At 49.6% G+C, this 21,646-nt stretch overlaps 1 protein-coding gene across 1 annotated transcript in view; it reads left to right on the top strand.

Annotated features, from left to right (window-relative positions):
• Positions 1 to 21,646, top strand: part of LOC138301826 (RLA class I histocompatibility antigen, alpha chain 11/11-like) — a 129,141-nt gene that overhangs the window by 81,454 nt on the left and 26,041 nt on the right. Inside the window, exon 3 of the mRNA XM_069242323.1 lies at positions 13,137 to 13,250. Within this exon, the coding sequence (XP_069098424.1) occupies positions 13,137 to 13,250 (114 nt within the window). The remainder of the gene's footprint in view (positions 1 to 13,136; positions 13,251 to 21,646) is intronic.

Here is a 21,646-nt window from a genome sequence, read left to right as displayed (position 1 = left end):
TGGGGAATTCTTCAGATAACGAATGCAAGAGCTCATCAGAGTTCCTCTGCATCTCCCTCTTCACCTTCTACCAAAGGATGGACCGCTGACTGCTCAGGACGCCTGCAAAACCGCAACAAAGTAGCAAGACGACTACTAGCAACCTTGTATCGCCTCATCCTGCTGGCTGTCTTGACTGTTTCCAGGTGGTGCATGCTCTGGGGGTAGCCTGCCTTCACCCTGCACCAGAAGCTCCGAAGAAATCTCCCGTGGGTCGATGGAATCTTCCCCCTGCTAACGCAGGCACCAAAAGACTACATCACAGGTCCTCTGGGTCCCCTCTCATCCTGACGAGCGTGGTCCCTGGAACTCAGCAACTCTGTCCAAGTGACTCCCACAGTCCAGTGACTCTGCAGTCCAAGTTTGGTGGAGGTAAGTCCTTGCCTCCCCACGCTAGACTGCAAAGCTGTGTTCCCCGTGATTTGTAGCTGCTCCGGCTCCTGTGCACTCTTCCAGGATTTTCTTCGTGCACAGCCAAGCATGGGTCCCCAGCACTCCGTCCTGCAGTGCCCAGCTCGCTGAGTTGGCATCAGATGTCATGGGACTCCCTTTTGTAACTTCGGGTGGACTCCGGTTCCCTCTCCTTCCAAGTGCCTGTTCAGGTGCTTCTGCGGGTGCTGCCTGCTTCTGTGAGGGCTCCCTGAGTTGCTGGGCACTGTAGGAAAGTACCATCTTGCCTGGCATGTTACCCCCATATTTCACTGTATATATGTTGTTTAAGTTGTATGTGTCACTGGGACCCTGCCAGCCAGGGCCCCAGTGCTCTTAAGTGTGCCCTGTATGTGTTACCTGTGTTATGACTAACTGTCTCACTGAGGCTCTGCTATCCAGAACCTCAGTGGTTATGCTCTCTCATTTCTTTCCAAATTGTCACTAACAGGCTAGTGACCAATTTCACCAATTTACATTGGATACTGGAACACCCTTATAATTCCCTAGTATATGGTACTGAGGTACCCAGGGTATTGGGGTTCCAGGACATCCCTATTGTGAGAAAGTAGCCTCTTTCTAGCCTTGTTACCCCCACTTTAGGCTTGTTTGTGAGTGTATGTCAGGGTGTTTTCACTGTCTCACTGGGATCCTGCCAGCCAGGGCCCAGTGCTCATAGTGAAAACCCTATGTTTTCAGTATGTTTGTTATGTGTCACTGGGACCCTGCTAGTCAGGACCCCAGTGCTCATAAGTTTGTGGCCTATATGTATGTGTTCCCTGTGTGGTGCCTAACTGTCTCACTGAGGCTCTGCTAACCAGAACCTCAGTGGTTATGCTCTCTCATTTCTTTCAAATTGTCACTAACAGGCTAGTGACCAATTTTACCAATTTACATTGGCTTACTGGAACACCCTTATAATTCCCTAGTATATGGTACTAAGGTACCCAGGGTATTGGGGTTCCAGGAGATCCCTATGGGCTGCAGCATTTCTTTTGCCACCCATAGGGAGCTCTGACTATTCTTACACAGGCCTGCCACTGCAGCCTGAGTGAAATAACGTCCACGTTATTTCACAGCCATTTTACACTGCACTTAAGTAACTTATAAGTCACCTATATGTCTAACCTTTACCTGGTAAAGGTTAGGTGCAAAGTTACTTAGTGTGAGGGCACCCTGGCACTAGCCAAGGTGCCCCCACATTGTTCAGAGCCAATTCACTGAACTTTGTGAGTGCGGGGACACCATTACACGCGTGCACTACATATAGGTCAATACCTATATGTAGCTTCACAATGGTAACTCCGAATATGGCCATGTAACGTGTCTAAGATCATGGAATTGCCCCCTCTATGCCATCCTGGCATTGTTGGCACAATTCGATGATCCCAGTGGTCTGTAGCACAGACCCTGGTACTGCCAAACTGCCTTTTCTGGGGTTTCACTGCAGCTGCTGCTGCTGCCAACCCCTCAGACAGGTTTCTGCCCCCCTGGGGTCAAGCCAGGCTTGTCCCAGGATGGCAGAACAAAGGACTTCCTCTGAGAGAGGGTGTTACACCCTCTCCCTTTGGAAAATGGTGTGAAGGCAGGGGAGGAGTAGCCTCCCCCAGCCTCTGGAAATGCTTTCTTGGGCACAGATGTGCCCAATTCTGCATAAGCCAGTCTACACCGGTTCAGGGACCCCTTAGCCCCTGCTCTGGCGCGAAACTGGACAAAGGAAAGGGGAGTGACCACTCCCCTGACCTGCACCTCCCCTGGGAGGTGTCCAGAGCTCCTCCAGTGTGCTCCAGACCTCTGCCATCTTGGAAACAGAGGTGCTGCTGGCACACTGGACTGCTCTGAGTGGCCAGTGCCACCAGGTGACGTCAGAGACTCCTTCTGATAGGCTCCTTCAGGTGTTAGTAGCCTATCCTCTCTCCTAGGTAGCCAACCCCTCTTTTCTGGCTATTTAGGGTCTCTGTCTCTGGGGAAACTTTAGATAACGAATGCAAGAGCTCATCCGAGTTCCTCTGCATCTCTCTCTTCACCTTCTGATAAGGAATCGACTGCTGACCGCGCTGGAAGCCTGCAAAACTGCAACAAAGTAGCTAAGACGACTTCTGCAACTCTGTAACGCTGATCCTGCCGCCTTCTCGACTGTTTTCCTGCTTGTGCATGCTGTGGGGGTAGTCTGCCTCCTCTCGGCACCAGAAGCTCCGAAGAAATCTCCCGTGGGTCGACGGAATCTTCCCCCTGCAACCGCAGGCACCAAAAAGCTGCATTACCGGTCCCTTGGGTCTCCTCTCAGCACGACGAGCGAGGTCTCTCGAATCCAGCAACTCTGTCCAAGTGACCCCCACAGTCCAGTGACTCTTCAGTCCAAGTTTGGTGGAGGTAAGTCCTTGCCTCACCTCGCTAGACTGCATTGCTGGGAACCGCGACTTTTGCAGCTACTCCGGCCCCTGTGCACTTCCGGCGGAAATCCTTTGTGCACAGCCAAGCCTGGGTCCACGGCACTCTAACCTGCATTGCACGACTTTCTAAGTTGGTCTCCGGCGACGTGGGACTCCTTTGTGCAACTTCGGCGAGCACCGTTTCACGCATCCTCGTAGTGCCTGTTTCTGGCACTTCTCCGGGTGCTACCTGCTTCAAAGAGGGCTCCTTGTCTTGCTCGACGTCCCCTCTCTCTCCTGGTCCAATTTGTGACCTCCTGGTCCCTCCTGGGCCACAGCAGCATCCAAAAACGCTTCCCGCACAATTTGCAGCTAGCAAGGCTTGTTGGTGTTCTTTCGGCGGGAAAACACTTCTGCACGACTCTCCAAGGCGAGAGGGATCCGTCCACCAAAGGGGAAGTCTCTAGCCCTTTTCGTTCCTGCAGAAACCTCAGCTTCTTCTGTCCAGTAGAAGCTTCGTTGCATCCACAGCTGGCATTTCCTGGGCATATGCCCATCTCTGACTTGTTTGTGACTTTTGGACTTGGTCCCCTTGTTCCACAGGTACCCTAGATTGGAAATCCACAGTTGTTGCATTGTTGGTTTGTGTCTTTCCTGCATTATTCCTCTATCACGACTTCTTTGTCTTTTGGGGAACTTTAGTGCACTTTGCACTCACTTTTCAGGGTCTTGGGGAGGGCTATTTTTCTAACTCTCACTATTTTCTAATAGTCCCAGCGACCCTCTACAAGGTCACATAGGTTTGGGGTCCATTTGTGGTTCGCATTCCACTTTTGGAGTATATGGTTTGTGTTGCCCCTATCCCTATGTGTCCCCATTGCATCCTATTGTAACTATACATTGTTTGCACTGTTTTCTAAGACTATACTGCATATTTTTGGTATTGTGTACATATATCTTGTGTATATTTCCTATCCTCTCACTGAGGGTACACTCTAAGATACTTTGGCATATTGTCATAAAAATAAAGTACCTTTATTTTTAGTATAACTGTGTATTGTGTTTTCTTATGATATTGTGCAAGTGACACTTGTGGTACTGTAGTAGCTTCACACGTCTCCTAGTTCAGCCTAAGCTGCTCTGCTAAGCTACCATTATCTATCAGCCTAAGCTGCTAGACACCCTATACACTAATAAGGGATAACTGGGCCTGGTGCAAGGTGCAAGTACCCCTTGGTACTCACTACAAGCCAGTCCAGCCTCCTACACTGGTTGTGCAGCGGTGGGATAAGTGCTTTGAGACTACTTACCACTCTTGTCATTGTACTTTTCATAAGAGAAAAATATACAAAACAAGTTCAGTGTGTGTACACATTGCTAAAAAGTTTTGCATTTCCTCTTTTCACTCTTTTCTAAAGTGCTGAAAAGTACTTCTAAACTTTCAAAAAGTTCTTAAAAGTTTAAAAAGTTTTTTTTCTGTCTTTCTAAAAAGTTCTGAAAACTTTTTTCTCTTTTTCTATCACTTTAACTCTCTCTAAAAATGTCTGGCACAGGCCAAAATGTTGATCTGTCCAAACTTGCATATGATCACCTTAGCTGGAAAGGAGCAAGGAGTCTCTGCATAGAGAGAGGTTTGAGTGTAGGGAAGAATCCTTCCTTGGAACTGTTAATTAACATGCTTAGAGAACAGGATAAGGCCAGAAGTGCCCCATCTGTTGAAAAAGTAGCTAATGGTTCTCAATCTGATCCAGGGACTACCCCAGGAAAAGATGCAGGGAAGAAACTCCCTAGCCTGCCCATTACTAGACAGTCTAGCATAGTTGGTCATGATGATGAGCCACACCATACAAATAGTGTTGTCTCACATCATAGCAAAAGCATGTATTCTCACCATACTGGTAGTGATGTTTCTGTTAGCCAAGCTGTTAGGGTGGCTTCTGTAAGGGACAGGTCTCCTTCTGTTCATTCCCATCACACCTCTGTGTCTAAGAATGTCCCTCCCACCAACCCTGATGACAGAATGTTAGAGAGGGAACTCAATAAGTTGAGGGTGGAACAAACCAGACTGAAGCTTAAAAAGCAACAGCTGGATTTGGATAGACAGTCTTTTGAACTAGAGAAGGAAAGACAGAAGTTGGGTTTTGAAACCCATGGTGGCAGCAGCAGTATTCCCCATAGTCATCCTGTAAAAGAGCATGATTCCAGGAATCTGCACAAGATAGTTCCCCCTTATAAGGAGGGGGATGACATTAACAAGTGGTTTGCTGCACTTGAGAGGGCCTGTGTTGTACAGGATGTCCCTCAAAGGCAGTGGGCTGCTATCCTATGGCTATCATTTAGTGGAAAAGGTAGGGATAGGCTCCTTACTGTGAAAGAAAGTGATGCCAATAATTTTACAGTTCTTAAGAATGCACTCCTGGATGGTTATGGCTTAACCACTGAACAATACAGGAAAAAGTTCAGAGAAACCAAAAAGGAGTCTTCACAAGACTGGGTTGATTTCATTGACCATTCAGTGAAGGCCTTGGAGGGGTGGTTACATGGCAGTAAAGTTACTGATTATGACAGCCTGTATAACTTGATCCTGAGAAAGCATATTCTTAATAATTGTGTGTCTGATTTGTTGCACCAGTACTTGGTGGACTCTGATCTGACCTCTCCCCAAGAATTGGGAAAGAAGGCAGACAAATGGGTCAGAACAAGGGTGAACAGAAAAGTTCATACAGGGGGTGACAAAGAGAACACTAAGAAGAAAGATGGTGAAAAGTCTCAAGATAAGCATGGGGATAAGGGTAAAACCAAAGATCCCACTTCAAATCTTAAACACTCTTCAGGGGGTGGGGATAAAACAAATTCTTCCTCTTCTTCTCAACCTACACAATTTAAAAAGCCTTGGTGCTTTGTGTGTAAAAATAGAGGCCATAGGCCAGGGGATAAGTCCTGTCCAGGTAAACCCCCTGAGCCTACCACCACTAATACAGCAAGCTCTAGTGCCCCTAGCAGTAGTGGTACTAGTGGTGGGACTGCTGGCAACAGTCAAGTTAAGGGTGTAGTTGGGTTCACTTATGGGTCCATAGTAGAAACTGGGGTAGTCAGTCCCAAGACAGTTTCTGTCACACCTAGTGGCATTGGCCTTGCCACACTGGCTGCTTGTCCCCTTACAATGGATAAGTACAGGCAGACAGTTTCAATAAATGGTGTTGAGGCCTTGGCCTACAGGGACACAGGTGCCAGTATCACTTTGGTGATTGAAAACCTAGTGCATCCTGAACAACACATCATTGGACAACAGTATAAAATTATTGATGTCCATAACTCCACTAAGTTTCTTCCCTTAGCTATAATTCAGTTTAGTTGGGGTGGAGTTACTGGCCCTAAGCAGGTGGTGGTATCACCTAGCTTACCTGTAGACTGTCTCTTAGGTAATGACCTAGAGGCCTCAGGTTGGGCTGATGTAGAGTTTTATGCCCATGCAGCCATGCTGGGCATCCCTGAGGAATTGTTCCCTCTCATTTCTACTGAAATGAAAAAGCAAAGGAGAGAAGGCCTGAAAACTCAGGATCCCTCTCCATCAACACGTAAAAAGGGTATCACAGTATCTCCTAACCACCCTACCATTCAGGATACCATTCCTGTGGTGGGAGAAACCTCTCCTGGGGTGGCACCTGTTCCAAGGGAATCATCAGTTGGCAAAACTGTATTCCCTGAGGTGGAAGTACCTCTCTGTGGGATAACTAACATTGGTGAGAAAAAGAGCACCATTTTAGTTAACATGGAGCATCCCTCCAACCCTCCCAGAGAAACTTTAGTGCAGAAACTCTGCACTGCCTCACAACACTTAGGACAGCATCCCTGCCCTAGTGTGGAGCTCATAGGACAGCATCCCTGCCCTGCTCCAAATCAAGAGAAACAGCATCCCTGTTCTCTCTTCCAGCCATATGGACAAAGTTTTTGCCCAGCTATGGCTTTATTGAGACAGCATCCCTGTCTGGCATTTTCATCTCTACAAATAGGTTCAGTGGACAATTCCCACTGCTCTAAACTAAAACTTACTGATAGAAACTCTGAAAATACATCTTCACATTGTTGCTTAGCTAAAAAACTTCAAACAGGGTGGTTTACATCCCCAAAGGGAAGTAACCATATAGTGGATGATAAAGGGAGTAACCAGTCTATTGCAGAGCTACTCTCTACTTATCACCACTTAGACAATAAAGTCTCAACTGGCCAAGGTTAGCCTTATTGTCCTTCATTTGGGGGGGGGGAGGGGTTGTGTGAGAAAGTAGCCTCTTTCTAGCCTTGTTACCCCCACTTTAGGCTTGTTTGTGAGTGTATGTCAGGGTGTTTTCACTGTCTCACTGGGATCCTGCCAGCCAGGGCCCAGTGCTCATAGTGAAAACCCTATGTTTTCAGTATGTTTGTTATGTGTCACTGGGACCCTGCTAGTCGGGACCCCAGTGCTCATAAGTTTGTGGCCTATATGTATGTGTTCCCTGTGTGGTGCCTAACTGTCTCACTGAGGCTCTGCTAACCAGAACCTCAGTGGTTATGCTCTCTCATTTCTTTCAAATTGTCACTAACAGGCTAGTGACCAATTTTACCAATTTACATTGGCTTACTGGAACACCCTTATAAGTCCCTAGTATATGGTACTAAGGTACCCAGGGTATTGGGGTTCCAGGAGATCCCTATGGGCTGCAGCATTTCTTTTGCCACCCATAGGGAGCTCTGACTACTCTTACACAGGCCTGCCACTGCAGCCTGAGTGAAATAACGTCCACGTTATTTCACAGCCATTTTACACTGCACTTAAGTAACTTATAAGTCACCTATATGTCTAACCTTTACCTGGTAAAGGTTAGGTGCAAAGTTACTTAGTGTGAGGGCACCCTGGCACTAGCCAAGGTGCCCCCACATTGTTCAGAGCCAATTCACTGAACTTTGTGAGTGCGGGGACACCATTACACGTGTGCACTACATATAGGTCAATACCTATATGTAGCTTCACAATGGTAACTCCGAATATGGCCATGTAACATGTCTAAGATCATGGAATTGCCCCCTCTATGCCATCCTGGCATTGTTGGCACAATTCGATGATCCCAGTGGTCTGTAGCACAGACCCTGGTACCGCCAAACTGCCTTTTCTGGGGTTTCACTGCTGCTGCTGCCAACCCCTCAGACAGGTTTCTGCCCCCCTGGGGTCAAGCCAGGCTTGTCCCAGGATGGCAGAACAAAGGACTTCCTCTGAGAGAGGGTGTGACACCCTCTCCCTTTGGAAAATGGTGTGAAGGCAGGGGAGGAGTAGCCTCCCCCAGCCTCTGGAAATGCTTTCTTGGGCACAGATGTGCCCAATTCTGCATAAGCCAGTCTACACCGGTTCAGGGACCCCTTAGCCCCTGCTCTGGCGCGAAACTGGACAAAGGAAAGGGGAGTGACCACTCCCCTGACCTGCACCTCCCCTGGGAGGTGTCCAGAGCTCCTCCAGTGTGCTCCAGACCTCTGCCATCTTGGAAACAGAGGTGCTGCTGGCACTCTGGACTGCTCTGAGTGGCCAGTGCCACCAGGTGACGTCAGAGACTCCTTCTGATAGGCTCCTTCAGGTGTTAGTAGCCTATCCTCTCTCCTAGGTAGCCAAACCCTCTTTTCTGGCTATTTAGGGTCTCTGTCTCTGGGGAAACTTTAGATAACGAATGCAAGAGCTCATCCGAGTTCCTCTGCATCTCTCTCTTCACCTTCTGATAAGGAATCGACTGCTGACCGCGCTGGAAGCCTGCAAAACTGCAACAAAGTAGCTAAGACGACTACTGCAACTCTGTAACGCTGATCCTGCCGCCTTCTCGACTGTTTTCCTGCTTGTGCATGCTGTGGGAGTAGTCTGCCTCCTCTCTGCACCAGAAGCTCCGAAGAAATCTCCCGTGGGTCGACGGAATCTTCCCCCTGCAACCGCAGGCACCAAAAAGCTGCATTACCGGTCCCTTGGGTCTCCTCTCAGCACGACGAGCGAGGTCCCTCGAATCCAGCAACTCTGTCCAAGTGACCCCCACAGTCCAGTGACTCTTCAGTCAAAGTTTGGTGGAGGTAAGTCCTTGCCTCACCTCGCTAGACTGCATTGCTGGGAACTGCGACTTTTGCAGCTACTCCGGCCCCTGTGCACTTCCGGCGGAAATCCTTTGTGCACAGCCAAGCCTGGGTCCACGGCACTCTAACTTGCATTGCACGACTTTCTAAGTTGATCTCCGGCGACGTGGGACTCCTTTGTGCAACTTGGGCGAGCACCGTTTCACGCATCCTCGTAGTGCCTGTTTCTGGCACTTCTCCGGGTGCTACCTGCTTTAAAGAGGGCTCCTTGTCTTGCTCGACGTCCCCTCTCTCTCCTGGTCCAATTTGTGACCTCCTGCTCCCTCCTGGGCCACAGCAGCGTCCACAAACGCTAACCGCACGATTTGCAGCTAGCAAGGCTTGTTGGCGTGCTTTTGGCGGGAAAACACTTCTGTACGACTCTCCAAGGCGAGAGGGATCTGTCCACCAAAGGGGAAGTCTCTAGCCCTTTTCGTTCCTGCAGAAACCTCAGCTTCTTCTGTCCAGTAGATGCTTCGTTGCATCCACAGCTGGCATTTCCTGGGCATATGCCCATCTCCGACTTGCTTGTGACTTTTGGACTTGGTCCCCTTGTTCCACAGGTACCCTAGATTGGAAATCCACAGTTGTTGCATTGTTGGTTTGTGTCTTTCCTGCATTATTCCTCTATCACAACTTCTTTGTCTTTTGGGGAACTTTAGTGCACTTTGCACTCACTTTTCAGGGTCTTGGGGAGGGCTATTTTTCTAACTCTCACTATTTTCTAATAGTCCCAGCGACCCTCTACAAGGTCACATAGGTTTGGGGTCCATTCGTGGTTCGCATTCCACTTTTGGAGTATATGGTTTGTGTTGCCCCTATCCCTATGTGTCCCCATTGCATCCTATTGTAACTATACATTGTTTGCACTGTTTTCTAAGACTATACTGCATATTTTTGGTATTGTGTACATATATCTTGTGTATATTTCCTATCCTCTCACTGAGGGTACACTCTAAGATACTTTGGCATATTGTCATAAAAATAAAGTACCTTTATTTTTAGTATAACTGTGTATTGTGTTTTCTTATGATATTGTGCAAGTGACACTTGTGGTACTGTAGTAGCTTCACACGTCTCCTAGTTCAGCCTAAGCTGCTCTGCTAAGCTACCATTATCTATCAGCCTAAGCTGCTAGACACCCTATACACTAATAAGGGATAACTGGGCCTGGTGCAAGGTGCAAGTACCCCTTGGTACTCACTACAAGCCAGTCCAGCCTCCTACACCTATGGGCTGCAGCATTTCTTTTGCCACCCATAGGGAGCTCTGACAATTCTTACACAGGCCTGCCCTTGCAGCCTGAGTGAGATAACGTCCACGTTATTTCACAGCCATTTACCACTGCACTTAAGTAACTTATAAGTCACCTATATGTCTAACCTTTACCTGGTAAAGGTTGGGTGCTAAATTACTTAGTGTGTGGGCACCCTGGCACTAGCCAAGGTGCTCCCACATTGTTCAGGGCAAATTCCCCAGACTTTGTGAGTGCGGGGACACCATTACACGCGTGCACTGTACATATGTCACCACATATGTATAGCGTCACAATGGTAACTCCAAACATGGCCATGTAACATGTCTAAGATCATGGAATTGTCATCCCAATGCCATTCTGGCATTGGGGAGACAATTCCATGATCCCCCGAGTCTCTAGCTCAGACCCGGGTACTGCCAAACCGCAGGCACCAAAGAATTGCATCACCGGTCCTCTGGGTCGCCTTTCAGCACGACGAGCGAGGTCCCTTGAACTCAGCAACTCTGTCCAATTGACTCCCACAGTCCAGTGACTGTTCAGTCCAAGTTTGGTGGAGGTAAGTCCTTGCCTCCCCACGCTAGACTGCATTGCTGGGAACCGCGTGTTTTGCAGCTGCTCCGGCTCCTGTGCACTCTTCCAGGATTTCCTTTGTGCACAGCCAAGCCTGGGTCCCCGGCACTCTAACCTGCAGTGCACGACCTCCTGAGTTGTCCTCCGGCGTCGTGGGACCTTACTTTGTAACTTCGGGTGAGCTCCGGTTCACTCCACTTCGTAGTGCCTGTTCCGGTACTTCTGCGGGTGCTGCTTGCTTCTGAGTGGGCACTTTGTCTTGCTGGACGCCCCCTCTGTCTCCTCACGCAATTGGCGACATCGTGGTCCCTCCTGGGCCACAGCAGCATCCAAAAACCCTAACCGCGACCCTTGCAGCTAGCAAGGCTTGTTTGCGGTCTTTCTGCACGGAAACACCTCTGCACGACTCTTCACGACGTGGGACATCCATCCTCTAAAGGGGAAGTTTCTAGCCCTTGTCGTTCTTGCAGAATCCACAGCTTCTACCATCCGGTGGCAGCTTCTTTGCACCCACAGCTGGCATTTCCTGGGCATCTGCCCACTCCCGACTTGATCGTGACTCTTGGACTTGGTCCCCTTGTTCCACAGGTAACCTCGACTGGATATCCATCGTTGTTGCATTGCTGGTTTGTGTCTTTCCTGCAGAATTCCCCTATCACGACTTCTATGTCCTTTGGGGAACTTAGGTGCAGTTTGCACCCACCTTTCAGGGTCTTTGGGTGGGCTATTTTTCTAACCCTCACTGTTTTCTTACAGTCCCAGCGACCCTCTACAAGGTCACATAGGTTTGGGGTCCATTCGTGGTTCGCATTCCACTTCTAGAGTATATGGTTTGTGTTGCCCCTATCCCCATGTGCCCCCATTGCATTCTATTGTGACTATACATTGTTTGCACTGTTTTCTATTGCTATTACTGCATATTTTGGTATTGTGTACATATATCTTGTGTATAGTTGCTATCCTCATACTGAGGGTACTCACTGAGATACTTTGGCATATTGTCATAAAAATAAAGTACCTTTATTTTTAGTATATCTGTGTATTGTGTTTTCTTATGATATTGTGCAAGTGACACTAATGGTACTGTAGGAGCTTCACTCGTCTCCTAGTTCAGCCTAAGCTGCTCTGCTAAGCTACCTTTTCTATCAGCCTAAGCTGCTAGACACCCCTCTACACTAATAAGGGATACCTGGACCTGGTGCAAGGTGTAAGTACCTCTTGGTACCCACTACAAGCCAGTCCAGCCTCCTAAAGGCACCCCCTCTGTCTCCTCCTCTGAGTGGCGACATCCTGGTCCCTCCTGGGCCTCAGCAGCACCCAAAAACCTCTACTGCGACCCTTGCAGCTAGCAAGGCTTGTTTGCGGTCTTTCTGCGTGGGAACACCTGTGCAATCTTCATCGTGACGTGGGACATCCGTCTTCCAAAGGAGAAGTCCCTAGCTCTCTTCTTTCTTGCAGAACTCCAAGCTTCTTCCATCCGGTGGCAGCTTCCTTGCACCCTCAGCTGGCATTTCCTGGGCTCCTGCCCACTCTCAACACTGTCGCGACTATTGGACTTGGTCCCCTTGTCTTACAGGTACTCAGGTCCGAAAATCCACTGTTGTTGCATTGCTGGTGTTTGTTCTTCCTGCAGAATCCCCCTATCACAACTTATGTGCTCTCTGGGGGTAGTAGGTGCACTTTACACCTACTTTTCGGGGTCTTGAGGTGGGCTATTTTTCTAACCCTCACTGTTTTCTTACAGTCCCAGCGACCCTCTACAAGCTCACATAGATCTGGGGTCCATTCGTGGTTCGCATTCCACTTTTGGAGTATATGGTTTGTGTTGCCCCTATACCTATGTGTTCCTATTGCAACCTATTGTAATTCTACACTGTTTGCATTACTTTTCTTGCTATTACTTACCTAATTTTGGTTTGTGTATATATATCTTGTGTATATAACTGATCCTCATACTGAGGGTACTCACTGAGATACTTTTGGCATATTGTCATAAAAATAAAGTACCTTTATTTTTAGTACTTCTGTGTATTGTGTTTTCTTATGATATTGTGCATATGACACCAGTGGTATAGTAGGAGCTTTGCATGTCTCCTAGTTCAGCCTAAGCTGCTTTGCCATAGCTACCTTCTATCAGCCTCAGCTGCTAGAAACACCTCTTCTACACTAATAATGGATAACTGGACCTGGCACAGAGTGTAAGTATCCTTGGTACCCACTTTAAGCCAGGCCAGCCTCCTACATCTGAAATCTTCATACCTGACAGGTGTCAGTGGTAAAGTATCATAAATCATGTCTTTTAACTGATTTCTGCTGTAACTCTGCTCCTGTCTGTCTCCGTCCCACAGAAGAGAAATCTCCTCCCATGGGGGTCATTATCGGAGGCATCATTGGAGCCCTCGTGGGTGTTGGGCTGCTCGCTGCTGTCGTTTGGGTTGTCTACTCGAAGAAGAAAAAGTCAGGTAAGTGGATTCAGTTTGATATTCCTAGTGGGGGGTACCATCACTTCCTGCAGGGGTGGAGGTAAATACCATTTGCCTCTTGCAGCAGGGTGTGATACATCCATGCTTGGAGACCTGCTCCCTTTACATGGAGTGGGTGGAGGAGGGCTGGGGGTACATTCATGCTTCTAGATCTGCTTGCTTTACATGGAGTGGGTGGGGCAGGGGTGGGGATACATGCATGCTTCTAGATCTGCTTGCTTTACATGTAGGTGGGTGGAGCAGGGGTGGGATAAATGCATGCTTCTAGATCTGCTTGCTTTACATGGAGGTGGATGGAGCAGGGGTGGGGGTACATGCATGCTTCTAGACCTGCTTGCTTTACATAGAGGTGGGTGGAGCAGGGGTGGGGGTACATGCATGCTTCTAGATCTGTTTGCTTTCCATGGAGGTGGGTGGAGCAGGGATGGGATACATGCATGCTTCTAGATCTGCTTGCTTTACAAGGAGGTGGGTGGAGAAGGGGTGGGATACAGGCATGCTTGTAGATCTGCTTGCTTTACATGGAGGTGGGTGGAGCAGGGGTGGGGGTACATGCATGCTTCTAGGTCTGCTTGCCTTACATGTAGGTGGGTGGAGCAGGGGTGGGATACATGCATGCTTCTAGATCTGCTTGCTTTACATGGAGGTGGATGGAGCAGGGGTGGGGTACATGCATGCTTCTAGATCTGCTTGCTTTACATGTAGGTGGGTGGAGCAGGGGTGGGATACATGCATGCTTCTAGACCTGCTTGCTTTACATAGAGGTGGGTGGGGGTACATTCATGCTTCTAGATCTGCTTGCTTTACATGGAGGTGGGTGGAGCAGGGGTGGGATACATCCATGCTTCTAGATATGCTTGCTTTACATGGAGGTGGGTGGAGCAGGGGTGGGGATACATGCATGCTTCTAGATTTCCTTGCTTTACATAGAACTGGGTGGAGCAGGGGTGGGATACATTCATGCTTCTAGATCTGCTTGCTTTACATGGAGGTGGATGGAGCAGGGGTGGGGGTACATGCATTCTTCTAGATCTGCTTCCTTTACATGGAGGTGGGTGGAGCAAGGAGGGGGGTACATGCATGCTTCTAGATCTGCTTGCTTTACAAGGAGGTGGGTGGAGAAGGGGTGGGATACAGGCATGCTTCTAGATCTGCTTGCTTTACATGGAGGTGGGTGGAGCAGGGGTGGGGGTACATGCATGCTTCTAGGTCTGCTTGCCTTACATGTAGGTGGGTGGAGCAGGGGTGGGATACATGCATGCTTCTAGATCTGCTTGCTTTACATGGAGGTGGATGGAGCAGGGGTGGGGGTACATTCATGCTTCTAGACCTGCTTGCTTTACATGGAGGTGGGTGGAGCAGGGGTGGGATACATCCATGCTTCTAGATCTGCTTGCTTTACATGGAGGTGGATGGAGCAGGGGTGGGGATATATGCATGCTTCTAGATTTGCTTGCTTTACATAGAACTGGGTGGAGCAGGGGTGGGATACATTCATGCTTCTAGATCTGCTTGCTTTACATGGAGGTGGGTGGAGCAGGGGTGGGGGCACATGCATTCTTCCAGATCTGCTTGCTTTACATGAAGGTGGGTGGAGCAGGGAGGGGGGTACATGCATGCTTCTAGATTTGCTTGCTTTACATGGAACTGGATGGAGCAGGGGTGGGATACATCCATGCTTCTAGACCTGCTTGCTTTACATAGAGGTGGGTGGAGCAGGGACTGGGTACATGTATGCTTCTAGATCTGCTTGCTTTACATAGAGGTGGGTGGAGCAGGGGTCGGGTACATGCATGCTTCTAGATGTGCTTGCTTTACATGGAGGTGGGTGGAGCAGGGGTGGGGGTGCATGCATGCTTCTAGACCTGCTTGCTTTACATGTAGGTGGGTGGAGCAGGGGTGGGATACATGCATGCTTCTAGACCTGCTTGCTTTACATGGAGGAGGGTGGAGCGGGGTGGGGGTGCATGCATGCTTCTAGACCTGCTTGCTTTACATGGAGGTGGGTGGAGCAGGGGTGGGGGTACATGTGTGCTTCTAGATCTTCTTGCTTTACATGGAGGTGGGTGGAGCAGGGGTGGGATACATGCATGCTTCTAGATCTGCTTGCTTTACATGGAAGTGGGTGGAGCAGGGATTGGGTACATGCATGCTTCTAGATCTGCTTGCTTTACATGGAGGTGGGTGGAGCAGGGGTGGGATACATGCATGCTTCTAGACCTGCTTGCTTTACATAGAGGTGGGTGGGGGTACATTTATGCTTCTAGACCTGCTTGCTTTACATGGAGGTGGGTGGAGCAGGGGTGCGATACATCCATGCTTCTAGATCTGCTTGCTTTACATGGAGGTGGGTGGAGCAGGGGTGGGGATACATGCATGCTTCTAGATTTGCTTGCTTTACATATAACTGGGTGGAGCAGGGGTGGGATGCATTCATGCTTCTAGATCTGCTTGCTTTACATGGAGGTGGGTGGAGCAGGGGTGGGGGTACATGCATTCTTCTAGATCTGCTTCCTTTACATGGAGGTGGGTGGAGAAGAGAGGGGGAACATGCATGCTTCTAGATTTGCTTGCTTTACATAGAACTGGGTGGAGCAGGGGTGGGATACATCCATGCTTCTAGACCTGCTTGCTTTACATAGAGGTGGGTGGAGCAGGGATTGGGTACATGCATGCTTCTAGGTCTGCTTGCCTTACATGTAGGTGGGTGAAGCAGGGGTGGGATACAGGCATGCTTCTAGATCTGCTTGCTTTACATGGAGGTGGATGGAGCAGGGGTGGGGTACATGCATGCTTCTAGATCTGCTTGCTTTACATAGAGGTGGGTGGAGCAGGGGACGGGTACATGCATGCTTCTAGATCTGCTTGCATTACATGTAGGTGGGTGGAGAAGGGGTGGGGGTACATGCATGCTTCTAGATCTGCTTGCTTTACATGGAGGTGGGTGGAGCAGGGGTGGGATACATGCATGCTTCTAGATCTGCTTGCTTTACATGGAGGTGGGTGGAGCAGGGGTGGGGGTACATGCATGCTTCTAGATCTGCTTGCTTTACATGGAGGTGGGTGGAGCAGGGGTGGGGGTACATGCATGCTTCTAGGTCTGCTTGCTTTACATGGAGGTGGGTGGAGAAGGGGTGGGATACATGCATGCTTCTAGATCTGCTTGCTTTACATGGAGGTGGGTGGAGCAGGGGTGGGGGTACATGCATGCTTCTAGATCTGCTTGCTTTACATGGAGGTGGGTGGAGCAGGGGTGGGGGTACATGCATGTTTCTAGGTCTGCTTGCTTTACATGGAGGTGGGTGGAGAAGGGGTGGGATACATGCATGCTTCTAGATCTGCTTGCTTTACATGGAGGTGGGTGGAGAAGGGGTGGGATACATGCATGCTTCTAGATCTGCTTGCTTTACATGTAGGTGGGTGGAGCAGGGGTGGGGTTACATGCATGCTTCTAGACCTGCTCCCTTTACATGGAGGTGGGTGGAGCAGGGTGGGGGTACATGCATGTGTCGGAGGCTGGACTGGCTCGTAGTGAGTACCAAGGGGTACTTACACCTTGCACCAGGCATCCCTTATTAGTGTATGGGGTGTCTAGCAGCTTAGGCTGATAGATAATGGTAGCTTAGCAGAGCAGCTGAGGCTGAACTAGGAGACGAGTGAAGCTCCTACAGTACCACAAGTGTCACTTGCACAATATCATAAGAAAACACAATACACAGATATACTAAAAATAAAGGTACTTTATTTTTATAACAATATGCCAAAAGTATCTCAGTGAGTACCCTCAGTATGAGGATAGCAAATATACACAAGATATATGTTCACAATACCAAAAATATGCAGTATAGTATTAGAAAACAGTGCAATCAATGTATAGTTACAATAGGATGCAATGGGGACACATAGGGATAGGGGCAACACAAACCATATACTCCAAAAGTGGAATGCGAACCACAAATGGACCCCAAACCTATGTGACCTTGTAGAGGGTCGCTGGGACTGTAAGAAAACAGTTAGGGTTAGAAAAATAGCCCATCCCGAGACCCTGAAAAGTGAGTGCAAAGTGCACTAAAGTTCCCCAAAGGACATAGAAGTCGTGATAGGGGAATTCTACAGGAAAGACACAAACCAGCAATGCAACAATGATGGATTTCCAGTCGAGGGTACCTGTGGAACAAGGGGACCAAGTCCAAAAGTCACAAGCAAGTCGGAGATGGGCAGATGCCCAGGAAATGCCAGCTGTGGGTGCAAAGAAGCTGCTACTGGACAGTAGAAGCTGAGGATTCTGCAGGAACGACAAGGGCTACAGACTTCCCCTTTGGAAGATGGATCCGCCACGCCGTGGAGAGTCGTGCAGAAGTGTTTTCCTGAAGAAAGACCGCCAACAAGCCTTGCGAGCTGCAAGTTGTGCGGTTAGCGTTTTTGGATGCTGCTGTGGCCCAGGAAGGACCAGGATGTCGCCAATTGCGTCAGGGGACAGAAGGGGCGCCCAGCAAGACAAGGAGCCCTCTCAGAAGCGGGCAGCACCTGCAGAAGTGCCAGAACAGGCACTACGAAGAGGAGTGAAATGGTGCTCACCCGAAGTCGCACAAAGGAGTCCCACGTCGCCGGAGGAAGACTTAGAAAGTCGTGCAATGCAGGTTAGAGTGCCGTGGACCCAGGCTTGGCTGTGCACAAAGGATTTCCGCCGGAAATGCACAGAGGCTGGAGTAGCTGCAAAAGTCGCGGTTCCCAGCAATGCAGTCTGGCGAGGGGAGGCAAGGACTTACCTCCACCAAACTTGGACTGAAGAGTCACTGGACTGTGGGAGTCACTTGGACAGAGTTGCTGGATTCAAGGGACCTCGCTCGTCATGCTGAGAGGAGACCCAGGGTACCGGTGATGCAGTTCTTTGGTGCCTGCGGTAGCAGGGGGAAGATTCCGTCGCCCACGGGAGATTTCTTCGGAGCTTCTAGTGCAGAGAGGAGGCAGACTACCCCCACAGCATGCACCACCAGGAAAACAGTCGAGAAGGCGGCAGGATCAGCATTACAGAGTTGCAGTAGTCGTCTTCGCTACTTTGTTGCAGTTTTGCAGGCTTCCAGCGCGGTCAGCAGTCGATTCCTTGGCAGAAGGTGAAGAGAGAGATGCAGAGGAACTCGGATGAGCTCTTGCATTCGTTATCTAAGGAAATCCCCAAAGCAGATACCCTAAATAGCCAGAAAAGAGGGTTTGGCTACTTAGGAGAGAAGATAGGCTAGCAACACCTGAAGGAGCCTATCAGAAGGAGTCTGACGTCACCTGCTGGCCCTGGCCACTCAGAGCAGTCCAGTGTGCCAGCAGCACCTCTGTTTCCAAGATGGCAGAGGTCTGGAGCACACTGGAGGATCTCTGGGCACCTCCCAGGGGAGGTGCAGGTCAGGGGAGTGGCCACTCCCCTTTCCTTTGTCCAGTTTCGCGCCAGAGCAGGGCTGAGGGGTCCCTGAACTGGTGTAGACTGGCTTATGCAGAAATGGGCACCATCTGTGCCCATGAAAGCATTTCCAGAGGCTGGGGGAGGCCACTCCTCCCCAGCCCTGACACCTTTTTCCAAAGGGAGAGGGTGTAACACCCTCTCTCTGAGGAAGTCCTTTGTTCTGCCATCCTGGGCCAAGCCTGGCTGGACCCCAGGAGGGCAGAAACCTGTCTGAGGGGTTGGCAGCAGCAGCAGCTGCAGTGAAACCCCGGGAAAGGTAGTTTGGCAGTACCCAGGTCTGAGCTACAGACCTGTGGGATCATGTGATTGTGCCAACAATGCCAGGATGGCATAGAGGGGGCAATTCCATGATCATAGACATGTTACATGGCCATATTCGGAGTTACCATTGTGAAGCTACACATAGGTATTGACCTAAGTGTAGTGCACGCGTGTAATGGTGTCCCCGCACTCACAAAGTCCGGGGAATTTGCCCTGAACAATGTGGGGGCACCTTGGCTAGTGCCAGGGTGCCCACACACTAAGTAACTTTGCACCTAACCTTTACCAGGTAAAGGTTAGACATATAGGTGACTTATAAGTTACTTAAGTGCAGTGGTAAATGGCTGTGAAATAACGTGGACGTTATTTCACTCAGGCTGCAGTGGCAGGCCTGTGTAAGAATTGTCAGAGCTCCCTATGGGTGGCAAAAGAAATGCTGCAGCCCATAGGGATCTCCTGGAACCCCAATACCCTGGGTACCTCAGTACCATATACTAGGGAATTATAAGGGTGTTCCAGTATGCCAATGTAAATTGGTGAAATTGGTCACTAGCCTGTTAGTGACAATTTGAAAGAAATGAGAGAGCATAACCACTGAGGTTCTGGATAGCAGAGCCTCAGTGAGACAGTTAGTCATAACACAGGTAACACATTCAGGGCACACTTATGAGCACTGGGGCCCTGGCTGGCAGGGTCCCAGTGACACATACAACTAAAACAACATATATACAGTGAAAAATGGGGGTAACATGCTAGGCAAGATGGTACTTTCCTACAGCATGCTTCTAGATCTGCTTGCTTTACATGGAGGTGGATGGAGCAGGGGTGGGGGTACATGCATGCTTCTAGATCTGCTTGCTTTACATGGAGGTGGGTGGAGCAGGGGTGGGGGTACATGCATGCTTCTAGGTTTGCTTGCTTTACATGGAGGTGGGTGGAGAAGGGGTGAGATACATGCATGCTTCTAGATCTGCTTGCTTTACATGGAGGTGGGTGGAGCATGGGTGGGGGTACATGCATGCTTCTAGATCTGCTTGCTTTACATGGAGGTGGGTGGAGCAGGGGTGGGGGTACATGCATGCTTCTAGACCTGGTTCCTTTACATGGAGGTGGGTGGAGCAGGGGTTGGGGATACATCCATGGTTGGAGACCTGCTCCCTTTACATGGAGGTGGGTGGAGGAAGGGTGGTGGTACATGCATGCCTCTAGATCTGCTTGCTTTACATGGAGGTGGGTGGAGCAGGGGTGGGGTACATGCATGCTTCTAGATCTGCTTGCTTTACATGGAGTGGGTGGAGCAGGGGTGGGTGTACATGCATGCTTCTAGACCTGCTTGCTTTACATGGAGGAGGGTGGAGCAGGGGTGGGGGTACATTCATGCTTCTAGATCTGCTTGCTTTACATGGAGTGGGTGGAGCAGGTATTCCTTGTTGCTGCACTGCTGATGCAGGGTCATTGACTGCACTAATTCACTTCTCAGTCTACAACCCCAAAGCATAAACAACTTTTAAAGCTTCCTAGACTTGTACCAGTTCGGTGTTTCACCAATCCGTATGACTAGTCTTTGGCCATTAAAACCTCCCCCCATGTGTCAGCCATTCTGATTGGCTGCTTAGCTGAAACACCCTGTGCCTTTCTGGACCAGCTTCCAGTAAGATGTGATCAGCTCCAGGACACTGTGGAAGGCGGTAAAGCACAGAGTATACCGTGTGGTGTACCCTGATAGTGGTGCCATCAGAAAGAGTGCAAAGCAGGGGCAATACTTTAGGCTGTTGTGTGGGAGCAGTGCCAGGATAAGCACAATGTGTGTTGTGGTGATAGCAGTGCCCTGAGAGAGGGTACAAGGTCCTGTGTGTTGTGGTGATAGCAGTGCCCTGAGAGGGTACAAGGTACTGTGTGCTGTGGTGATAGCAGTGCCCTGGGAGAGTACAAGGTACTGTATGCTGTGGTGATAGCAGTGCCCTGGGAGGGTTCAAGGTACTTTGTGCTGTGGTGATAGCAGTACCCTGAGAAAGTGTACAAGGTACTGTGTGTTGTGGTGATAGCAGTGCCCTGAGAGGGTACAAGGTACTGTATGCTGTGGTGATAGCAGTGCCCTGGGAGAGTAGAAGGAACTGTGTGCTGTGGTGATAGCAGTGCCCTGGGAGAGTAGAAGGTACTGTGTGCTGTGGTTATAGCAGTGCCCTGAGAGAGGGTACAAGGTACTGTGTGCTGTGGTGATAGCAGTGCCCTGAGAGGGTACAAGGTACTGTGTGCTGTGGTGTGATAGCAGTGCCCTGAGAGAGGGTACAAGGTACTGTGTGCTGTGGTGTGATAGCAGTAATGAGAGAGGGTTCAAGGTACTGTGTGCTGTGGTGTGATAGCAGTGATGAGAGAGGGTACAAGGTACTGTGTGCTGTGGTGTGATAGCAGTGATGAGAGAGGGTACAAGGTACTGTGTGCTGTGGTCTGATAGCAGTGATGAGAGAGGTTTCAAGGTACTGTGTGCTGTTGTGTTATAGCAGTGATGAGAGAGGGTGCAAGGTACTGTGTGCTGTGGTGATAGCAGTGCCCTGAGAGAGGGTACAAGGTACTGTGTGCTGTGGTGGTGATAGCAGTGACCTGGGAGGGTACAAGGTAGCGTGTGCTGTGGTGATAGCAGTGCCCCAAGAGGGTACAA

The sequence above is a fragment of the Pleurodeles waltl genome, chromosome 6 (genome assembly GCF_031143425.1).
Source record: "Pleurodeles waltl isolate 20211129_DDA chromosome 6, aPleWal1.hap1.20221129, whole genome shotgun sequence".
NCBI lineage: Eukaryota > Metazoa > Chordata > Amphibia > Caudata > Salamandridae > Pleurodeles > Pleurodeles waltl.
The sequence above is the reverse complement of the archived record's forward strand: the minus strand, read 5'-3'. Positions and strand labels throughout refer to the sequence as shown.